Source organism: Macadamia integrifolia, chromosome 4 (genome assembly GCF_013358625.1).
Source record: "Macadamia integrifolia cultivar HAES 741 chromosome 4, SCU_Mint_v3, whole genome shotgun sequence".
In the NCBI taxonomy this organism is placed as follows: Eukaryota; Viridiplantae; Streptophyta; class Magnoliopsida; order Proteales; family Proteaceae; genus Macadamia; species Macadamia integrifolia.
Window position 1 is genome coordinate 34,250,145 of NC_056560.1, and position 11,177 is coordinate 34,261,321.

Consider the following 11,177-nt stretch of genomic DNA (forward strand, 5'->3'; position numbering starts at 1 on the left):
ACGTGTCCTTAGTTCGACTCCCCTTACTCCATTGGGGCCTACAGTGCCCCCTATGGTTTCTATGGTTCTCATAGGAGCTATCATTGACCCGACTCACATACGTAGGGGCATACACATGCGTCCGGGGGATCAATTGGGCCAAAGATTTGGACACCCTCTTTTAAAAGAAAAGAAAAGAAGAAGAACAACTATACAAATACATTTAGAACTTATCCTCTTTTAATTACCCCTTATTCCCAAAAGTTCTTTAAGTTAAGGGCATAAAACGGTTTTCAAAATAATTTAAAAATGATCTATCATTATCTCATTATTCATGCACATTTTTGAACTATCATGTGTAACAACTAATGATAGTATTAACCCACATTAGGGGAAAAAAAAAAGTGAAATACTAAATGGACAAAATGTAAGGTAACAAATTATTTGATACCTTAGAGAGTGTGAATAAGAAAATCCCTATATATATTTATATGGGAAAAAGGTTTCTCTGGGGAGTGTGGTCCTTGCGCCAAGGGGTATCAATTCTAAGCCCGCACCGGTAGGCCCGATCGAGTTTGACACGTTTACAGCCTGACCTGGATCGGCTTGATTAATAAACATGTCGGGCTCAAGCTTGATACATTTATTAAATGGGCATTCATGGTGCAAGTAGTTAGCCCGTCGGGCGTTCGACTTAACCGACTCGTTTATATGCCCAGCTTGAACCGATTTGTTGTAGCCCAACCCAGCCCAACCCCTTTAATACTACATAAAATTTCTATTTTGCCACTACTAGTAAGAAACAAATTAAGCTTTCTTACCCTTTGCTTTGTAATAGAATTTGATTTAATTAAGTTTTATTTTGTAAGTTGTAAAAGTCAAAATCTCTTCTTTTTATTTGTAAGAATAACTATAATATCATATCATTTCTCTTTTTTATTAAAGATTTGCCTCACATATTTCTGGGCATTCGACCAACTTAAGAAAAAAGTTTTAGGGTAGGCATGTTTAAAGTCCGTTTAGAGTCCGTTTAGACTTAAATTGGTCTGTAGCCCGATTAAGACCCATTTAAGGAAGCCAGATTAAAACCTGACACCTACTGGCCAAATTATAAACAGTTCCATGCCCCCCCAAAGCTAGGCCCGTTTACTTAAACCGGCGTTCATAGTGCAAGACTTCTAAGTGATCAAGCCCGATTAAGCCTGACCGAGACCAGCCCGGCCCAACCGGTTGACACCCCTTCCTACGCCCATACACATGGGTGAAATGATCAACCTGCCTGTCATGAAATGAAAAATGATCTTTGTGGATGTTTCCTCGTGCGCTCCCATTGGCCTTCACGCATGTATAGGAACTACAATCCCCCCACAACAAAGACTTCCCCTGTTTATATATTATATTTTTATATTTGGAAGCATGGCTCCCACACCTACACCCTTGTGTTTGTCTCCCTCCTCTTTGTTGTAAAATGACATTCATGCTTCCATAGATTGAACCGAAAGAGGGCGCTATTGGGTTTCACGTAGGCTTAGGATCCACATTCCCATACAAAGAACACTTCCCCATATATTTATATCGAAAAATGATTATATATATTTTTAGGGACGGTTTCAATGACACATATATAGGTGCAAACTTCACATATTCTTTTAATTGTCATTTATCTTATTCCCAGAAGATAAGGTAGGGGTGTTAAAAAAATTTCAAAATAATTTGAAAACGACTTAATATTATGTCACTATCAAAAGTTGTTATTGTCATACAGATTTTTCGAATAATTATGTGAAATGACAGTATTACTCCACATTGGGAAAAAACGTGTTATATTAAAAGGGTAAAAATGTAAAATTACAAATTATTTAACACCTTAAGGGTGCCAATAAAAAAATCCCTATATTTATATATACAGGCTAGGGTGGGCTGGGCCAAGCTCAGACTAAGGCCTCAGCCCAAGCCCTGATCAATCTGACCCAAGGCCTAGAAGTCTCAGCGCAGAGTCCTGACCGGGTCGTGTGCTTAAATACCCAACTCAGCAGTGTTAATTTCAACATGTCTACTAAGGATTCCAAATGTTTTCAAAATTCAAAGTATAATTGTTATTGTTTTTTTCCTCTTCGATCATGATTTAGAGTTGAAATCTTCAAGGGATGGGGTGCCCAAAACTAACAAAATGTTGATATTGAAAAGGTGAGATGACAAATACGCGCTAGATGAATAATATAGGTCCAGATGTTTAACATCATGGGTGGAAAACTAAGGTTGTGTTGGATATGGTTTCTTGGAATATACTATTATCCTATAATGGATTCAAAGAATGCATCCAAACACATCCTTACAATAAAGAAAGTGCGCAAAACCAAGGGGACGAGTGTGGAATTTGGGTTTTGGCTAACACTTTTTTCACGTTATGGTGAGACAAATATTTAGGGATTTCCTTTCTTGAAAACAAGTTACTTTTGCCTCCTTTTTTTTCCTGATTGCATCCAAACATGTTTATCCCTACATTTTCCCCTCGAACTCACTTTCCATAGAGGAGAGGAAGCAATGAAACACAACATTAGTTCCAAGAAGTTAGAATCAAGGATCGTCCCAAAAGCAGAAAGCTGTCCAAAACACCAAGCACCAACCGCTTTGGCATTGTAGCTGTACTAGAATTAGGTCATTCATTAATCATATATAACGAACAAGTACAGAAAAAATATTAAATGAATGTTATAAATAAAGAATAAATAAAATGAATGTTATAGACGAAATTGATACATCAATAACATTGGAATACAATTGATATTAAAGAACAGGGAAAATGATTTTCACGCTGTCGGTATCATGTACCCTATCACACTCTCTCCTCCCTCAAATGTGGGCCATTCCTTGTACATGAACCATGGGGCATCCCCTCCCGTGCTTCCATTGGTTTGGCATGAGAGATTCCATCCCACACTAGCAGCGTATTGATCTCCCCCTGCGTTAAAAAAATTTTGGACAATACTCTTTTCTAGGAATGGTCACAAGGATGGCTGGGGCTGGTTCAGATCACCGCAGTTCAAGTACAAATCAAATGGCTTCTGTGAAAAAGCTGATCCTGTAACGACCGGAGAAAATCCAGCATACCCTTTATCAATCTTTGCAATGCAAATGTCAGCCAAGAACTTTCCTAGCTCATGATTCTGAGCAAATGGTTGTGTTGCATAATCCTCAATTGGCATCCACTGGAAGAACCAAAATAGAAGAAATGTTAGGAATTTTCTTAAGCCTTTTTTTTTGTTTATATATATATATATATGGGAAAAGGCTGGGTATGCCGCCGATATCAAGTATGCTAGCACTCATTATGTCTATCTCTCTCTTCTTTTTTTCTGAAATGACCCTCATATCTTTCCTGAATGATACTCCATCATGTGATCCTATTGGTGCTATCCGCTAGCATATTTGATATCGACGGATACCTATCCCTCTCCCATATATGTGTATATATATCATATATTTCTATGTGGGGAATACTTTCTTCAACATTGATAAGCTGTCCTCCCAATGAATGCCACAAATGGCAAACAAAGGATCAGAGAGCCAATTTTAGATTGCTCCACTTGATTTTCTTATCATGTTTCAAAACCTAAGGTTGGGAAATCTAATGTTTGTGGAAACTATGATCAGGGTTCCTCTGTTAGACAGATTTTAGTCCAAATCCGGGGATAAGACACAGGATTTTAAATTTTCTTGAATATGACTGTTCTAAACTGCAACCCAACCAAAAGAATCCTCCAAACTAATTACAACATTGATCAGATATAATAACTAAGGGTCTTTGCAAGAATAGAGCCAATGATCAAGGGTTTAACTAAAGAGATTATTTGACTGTGCAAATAGTCATCCTCAAGAAACATGGAAGTCACGAGAAATGTTCTCATGACTTGGACTTTATTCTAACTGGCCTAGGGGAGGGGGCTCTCATAGTTTCCCTAAAATTGAGGGACCCCAACTGTAATTTCTGAAACATGGGGGACCAAATCATAGTTCCCCCAAATAATAGGGACCCCAAGTGCAATTTAAGTGCTACATCCTATTCTTCCTTTTCTTTTATTAATTGAAACTTGAAGAAAAAGGGGGGGAGGGCGGTCCATAATTATGGTCATTGTAAGCATCAAAATATTTCCCTTCCAAACCCCCCTCAAAAAAGCTCCAATAAGTCCCAAAAAATACTTATTCCATTGATGAAATTTGGAAATATTTATTTTATTTTGCATGGAGAGAGGGCCCAATTTTTACCTAAAAGCTGTAAAATATTATAAGTATGAATTACCTGTGCTGCCTCGATCTCTACTTCTTGCTTCTGGATTTCAAAAGAGAGGGGCCGCAACATGCAAACAAAGAAAAAATCTGACTTCCCAAAAAATGCCTGGTGACTTTGCCTGTAATTGAAAAAAAAAAATCCCTGATCAAAAGTAGGAAAGAGATGATAATTGATAAGAATCTACATAACCTAATGAAGTAAATCTCAGTGACTCACCTCAAAAAACATTCACTCACTCGCCCTCCCCCCATCCTACCCCCCCCCCCACAAAAAAATAAAAAGAAAGAAAGTGTGCGCCTATTCCATTCACGTCTCAGGATACAGTCAGTTGCAGTCATTTCTCATTCTGCCAAATTGGTGTCCAGAACCGAGGATGAACTTACATCATCCTACCATATGACATAAAAGTCATGACGCCTATGCACACACGTGTGCGCACCCTCAGAAATGTGAAACGTATCTAGCGTGTCAGCATAGGTATGGAAGTCTAACAAGGGAACTTCAGAACTATACAACAGGCAATAGAGGATAGGATTGTAGCACTGTAAGAAAAGAGATGTGTCTAACCTTCTTAAAGAGAATATCACTTTTGGTTTATGCATATAAGGAACAATGTGAGATTAAGCCATCCTTACCTAAATGCCAGTACTTCAACAAATTCTGTGTCAATCTGCCACATGAAGAAAGGCAAAGGTTTTAGCAGGATATAACCCTTTGATGTATATAGAAATACTACAATTGAACATTTATTTGAAATTCAAGATTGCAGATTTTTTATTGCTTACTCCTGTCTCTTCTTTAACTTCCCTTATTGCTGCCCTACAAATATCTTCACCCTGATGACAGATGGCAGTTAATAGTGAAAAAACATCATATTTCTTAAGTCTATCTGGTTGCAAGTACAGGGAAATGAAGGGAACTGAAATTATTAAAAAAAAAAAAAAAGGAATGGAAACTTCTGCAATCACTGTTGTGTATCTAACTTAAAATCTTACTAAATAAGGTACTAAAACCTTTCAAGTTGATTCTTAATGTCCTAAATCAAAGGAATTTGATTGAACAATGAAGTAAAACTTAATTCCTAGAGTTAGAAATTTTAAAGTGAGTTACACAATAATTGTTGGTAATGATTACAAAAGTTTTCACTTTTTATTTTTGTTTCAATTTCATTTCCCTTCACTTCACATCCAACCACATGAAGCCTAAAAGAAAAAGGAAGGTTATCAATCTCGAGGTACATACCTCATCAACAACTCCAGTAGGGAACTTCCAAACACCTGTGGCCCGGAAGTTGCCACCATTCTCCTGTACTACCAGCATCTAACATACAGTGCAATTTGGGGATCCAAAATTAGAAGGCTATTGCAAGGAGATCACAAAATTGAAAACTGAGAGGTCTTATAAAATCTAGACTAGATACACTAATTTAAAATAACACAACCCAAAATGAGTACATGGGCTTGTAAGACCCATGGTACAAAAAGACAGATTTGTGAGATCAAAAATGCTGGCACCTAACCAAGTGGAATACTCAAATCAGTACAGATGGGAGGGAGGAATTCTTACACTTTCCTATGAGCATATATAATCAGATATAATGGAGGTCGATACCACCAAAAAAAAAATTAGATTGTCTATATACAATTTGAATGTAATCATAACAATCAGGTCCATAGTATTAGTACCCTTCTGGACAGATGGGATAGTTAATTAGTTACAATAATCCAATCAGGTGTTTTAGGGGATCTGCCAAATGTTGGCTTTTAATCCTCTTGAGTGCACCATACATATTAAAGAAGCAGAGAGGCCACTTTGAGTTTTGTGTTGATTTAATTACACTGTGAGACAGAAACTGCAGCTGTAATACCTCTTTTTTATCATTTATCACACAAGCACCGACACCAACTCGGTGTGAAGCATTTGCTGGTATAGTATTAGGAGTTTCAGGAATCCAATATACAAGCATCAAGTAATTTTCCTCAGCATGGTGATACCAGAACCCCTCCTGAAAATTGTAAACATGAGTTAAAATATAAGGGACCTATCAATATTAAGAGAACAAGTCCCCCCCCCCCCTTTCAAGGCCCCAACCCAAAAAAAAAAAAAAATCTACATAAGACTCTACTTCAGTAAGTACAATATCGAAATCAGATTTTATCATAACAGTATATACTTGTAGAAAACAAAAGAACAACATATAAAATTATAAATGTCACCAACTTTGAGAAGACCTGCAGATGAACACAAGATCTATTGAGAACAAAGGACCAAAAACAATTACATAAATAAACTCTGCATTCTTCGTTACTTCTCTGCAGATATAAGCAACATATCAAGAAAACTAGTAAAATAGAGGGTCACATCTTTAAGATGATTTAAAGAAAGATGAGAAAAGGACCTAGATTGAGATACCTTGACAGCAGCTTCCACAAGATTTACATGTTCAATGGGAAATTTCATCCAAACACCTTTCTTACCCTGCAAAAATGTATCAGAAATTACTCAATGCTAACATAAAAAATTAGGATATTGTAGTAGATTGGAACCATGAAATACAGACGATCCATATCTTTAAGGAAAACTAATTATTTATTTATTTTTCTTTTTTTAAGCAACAGAAATACTCAAACTTTCAGGTTCCAACATCACCAGTCCTGCAAAAGAGTAATTCTTGTCTCATGGCTCAAAGACAACTGAACAATTGAAAACTGTAAATGTTTTCGAAGCAACAAAATTTGGCCTCTTACTTTCAGAACATGCATTTTACAAACATACTTGTCAGCATTCATGCATTTTGGGATGGACACAATTTAACGAAGCCAATCCTAGGTGACCAAAGCATTAAGCAGAGGGGGAGGAGGGAGAAAAGTTGTAACTTTGGAGGGTCAAAGACTGGAATCTCCAAAAGTTTGAAGCATCTTTGGAGAAGTATTAATTCATTGACTGTATGTGGCATCTGTAAGGTTGTTTCTGAGCTTAGGAACCAACCGCTCTCCCCTCCCCAACCCAAAAGAGGGGGGGGGGGGGGAACCTCCTACACCATGCTACCAAATTACTATCATTTGAATGACCATGCTGTGACATAAAAGAGATCCTAGAAGAGCCTACCCCTACATACACACCATTTTGCACAAGTGGTCATGACAAAAGATCAGATCCATTTTAAAAATGATCAATTAAACTTGAATCAATTATTAATCTAGTTGAGTATACCACCCTAAACCAGGGAAACTGGGTGAGGAAGATGCCCAACGACTAACACAGGCCAATGAGAGAGGGAAGGAATGCTGGCAGGTCAGATCAAGAATTCCACGCCTTTATACAAGTACGGCATTGATAGACCATGAAGATATTGAAATCCATGGCTACCTTGACTTTCCTCCAGCTTCTGTCAGAATGTTATGCTTTCTAAGCCACTGCTTTATTACCCAAGCCCACCACTGCCAACAGCACATAATCTTATCTAGGTACAAACTTTTGAAATTGGCTAAACACCTTCTAGGAAACTAAAGCCTATAGAAACAAGAAGTTGAGGACATAGGTGAGAAAACAGAAAAATAAGACTACGGAAAAGGAAATGGGTACTTGCGCAAAATCCCATCAACAGAGCATTTCAGTCTTGAACAAGATATTATTAACAGAATATAAATAAACTATGCCTGTGTTTGGCCATCACCTGAAATTAAATGGCTTCATTTCATAGCATGTGAGTGCAGATAGTCTTTACCGAGGCATTTCCATCCATCACCAATATATGTTTCATTTACAGACATAGAATGACCTCGTTTATTCTTTCCATTGAAATTTGAAAAACCAGTACGGCCAAGCATAATAAGTCCATTTTCTAAGCACCACTTTATTCAAGAAAATGCAAAGAAAAATCAAATTTAGAATAAAAGTGTTCAATTCCAGATTACCGATGGATGTTACCACCACCCCACCCCCCTCCCCCCCCCCCCCCCCAAAAAAAAAAAGAAACTGATAACTAATAATATCTGCAGAAACTTTACTAAGCCTCATCATTTTCAGCTTAAGTTCACTCCAAGCACTATAGTATTCAAGCTTCCTTTTGTGGGGAGGAATGAGGAGGTTGTGTCCTGGTATTAGGATGCCTAACTGCAGTTAGGTTCTTCCAAATCTTGATATGCATCAGCTCTTGGTTCTTTCAACTCTTGATATGCATCAGCCCCACTGATATTAAAAGTTTAAAACTCCTCAAAACCTCATTTATCCAATATCTTACTGATGCCCTATGAAGCAGACTTTTGGAAATTTTCTTAGACTTGGTGAAGAGTCTTCATTCTTCAAATGTAGTTTGTTGCATTCTCTCTATATAATCTAGCATTCTATGAAGAAGGTTAGATGCTCTCATGCTCTCCCTCAACCCCCACAAAATTATCAAAAGAGCTAACATTTGGCCTTTCCTCAAGAATCTATCTTGGATGATACAGAAGTTTGAAAGAGAAAGGAAGGCAGAGGCAATAAGAACTGTTTCTGTGCAATGACACGCCAGTCTTGGGTGGAACTTAGTCAAGGGTGTCAAGAAACGACTATAAAAATGCAAAACAAGCTCAGTCATAATACTCAAAGGGAGGTCACCAAAACATGGAGTTGAATAGTCTTGGCTAGAATATTGACTTATTATGCTTTCTAACCACATTTCACTTTCACCATGAGCAGTCAACCCTCACCAGATTCTATTTCAATATAAAATGTCAAAGTTAGCCAGCGTAGACCCAAATCAGAAACATTGTCGGAGAACTCCTAGTGAAGAAAGAAATGTCTATGAGAAACATGAGGATTGGGAAAGACAGGTCAAATGGCTCAAGTACAGTCAATCTGCATCTTTCGAGCTTGGACTATTCTTAATATTTTCCAAATGATTTCCAAGTTAGGGATCAAAGTGTTCGTATATATTGATACTCTCAATACCATACAAGTATTGATATCAACTCCACGGGCTTTACAGGGCATTTGGTTTTCTCTTAAAAATATAGATAGCTGAATGAATATGAAGAGTTCAAGGAATTTGATGTACACAAATGAGAGAGGCTAAAATGTCTGCAGACGTCATCACTTTGTATTGTGATCAAATAACGATGTCATTGAATAACTTCATGAGTACCCTAGCAATCGCACCAGAATATTTGGAAGGATGCAAGGGATATATAAAGCTGTCAGTCTACAACTTCGATGTTTGAATAATAATTTTGTCTAGCTATCAGAATATATACAAAAGAGAAGAGATTTTGATTGGAATAAAACCTCTTTCCTCCATTTTGATATTGAATCTCTAAGAGTAGCAACAAAGACCTCAGAATCCAAGGGTTCCTTCATGTCTACAATGACACCTCCAAATTCGTCCTCAGCTCCATGAAGTAGCTTAACAGGTTGAGAGCCATTTTTAGATACAACACGTTCCTTGGCTGAAGACGAACTTTTTGAAAGTGGCATATATCTGCTATTGAGTGGATTCATGGGTTTATCCTTGAGACCTAAAGTTAAAAAAAGAGAATTTATTATAAAAAAAGAAAAGTAATGAAAGAAAGATGAGACCACAGTGCATCCATACTAAATATCCAGTTTTCTATTCTGTAATATTTTTTGGATTTATGCTAATTAAGCACCGACTCCATATTCATGATAAACAAATTTTTAAAAAAAAAAATCCTAATACTTAATATGGCCCATACACTGGAAAAACTCCATTTTAATTTCTAACAACCAGGAAATCGAGCATCTGCCCACCTGAGAGAAGGCTTTTAGCAGAGAAAACAGAATCTTAAAAGCATAAATTTCCAAAGAAAATACCAATGAGGTGACATTCGGCAGTAAGCAAGACAATCATAATCCTCTTGTTTTTTTTTTGGCAGTAAAATGAACAGACAAGAACAGATCAACTTAATAATATAAATTTGAAATTAAACAAGACCCCGATGATAAGAGTATGAGTTCCAGCGGAAATTTTAGACCAGGAAGCGATAACAGTTAATAAGGTTAGGTCTGAGTCGTCTGACAGTAAGCAAATCAAGTATAAATCATAGTCTATCCAAGTACAATTATCAGAGATCTCTTCCATATTGCATTTTATCAACAATAACAGAAAATTATTTTGCAGTAAAATCAAAATGCAGTCATAGGATTGCCTCAACTATGCACAACTGGAATTAGTGGAAGCATACAACTAGAATGATTCAGACAAAATGCGAGATCAAATGATCACATGATAGATTAAGGAAGGAGATAAAATAATTCCATAAGAAACAGGACGAATTAAACAAGAAGAACAGAAAATGTAGGGAAACATACAAATAGATACCTTCGGAAACACCAAGACGGAAGTTGCCTGCACTGGAACAGACTTTTCTTTGAACGCCGGCAGTCGTCGGGGAAGAAAGGAAGGAGCTCTGATTTGCGGAAACACAGAGAAATCTGGATTTCAAGCAGAGCAATGAAGATCGCGAAAAATATCTAAACATCTTTTCTTCAAATGGAAATGATCAGAGAAACTTTAACCCTTAAGAATTTATCATATCTTTTATCTTATACCTTTCTTAGGAACATTTTCGTGGGTTCTGGGTTCAAAAGACCTTGAAACTTTGAATTTTGAACACACCGGAAGCTTTCACGCGGCGAAGATGAACTAAGGCTGTGTTTGATAGCCAAGAAAAGAAAAGAAAAAAGTATAAATTTTATACTTTTTTATTTGGGTGAAAGAATTTTTCTTTGCACTTGCTATGTCTTCACCTAAGAGAAAATTCATCTTTTCAAATTTAAATTCCTCTTAGGAATTGTGAAGTTTTCTTTTGCTCTCTACAAAATTTTCTTGCCAAAAACACAAAAAAACATGAGAAAATATAAAAAAATAATAAGACAAAAAATAATGATTACACAATGATTTCCTATG

At 36.8% G+C, this 11,177-nt stretch overlaps 1 protein-coding gene across 1 annotated transcript; it reads right to left on the reverse strand.

Moving 5' to 3' along the window:
- Positions 1–2,616: 2,616 nt before the first annotated feature.
- LOC122075999 (nudix hydrolase 2-like) lies at positions 2,617–10,864 on the reverse strand. Its single transcript, XM_042641248.1, has 9 exons — positions 10,590–10,864; positions 9,536–9,765; positions 6,683–6,748; positions 6,138–6,275; positions 5,513–5,590; positions 5,056–5,106; positions 4,906–4,940; positions 4,280–4,388; positions 2,617–3,188 (listed from the first exon to the last, which is right to left on the reverse strand). The coding sequence occupies exons 1-9, from the start codon at positions 10,747–10,749 to the stop codon at positions 2,985–2,987; spliced, it is 1,071 nt and encodes a 356-aa protein (XP_042497182.1). The 5' UTR covers positions 10,750–10,864; the 3' UTR covers positions 2,617–2,984.
- Positions 10,865–11,177: the final 313 nt, after the last annotated feature.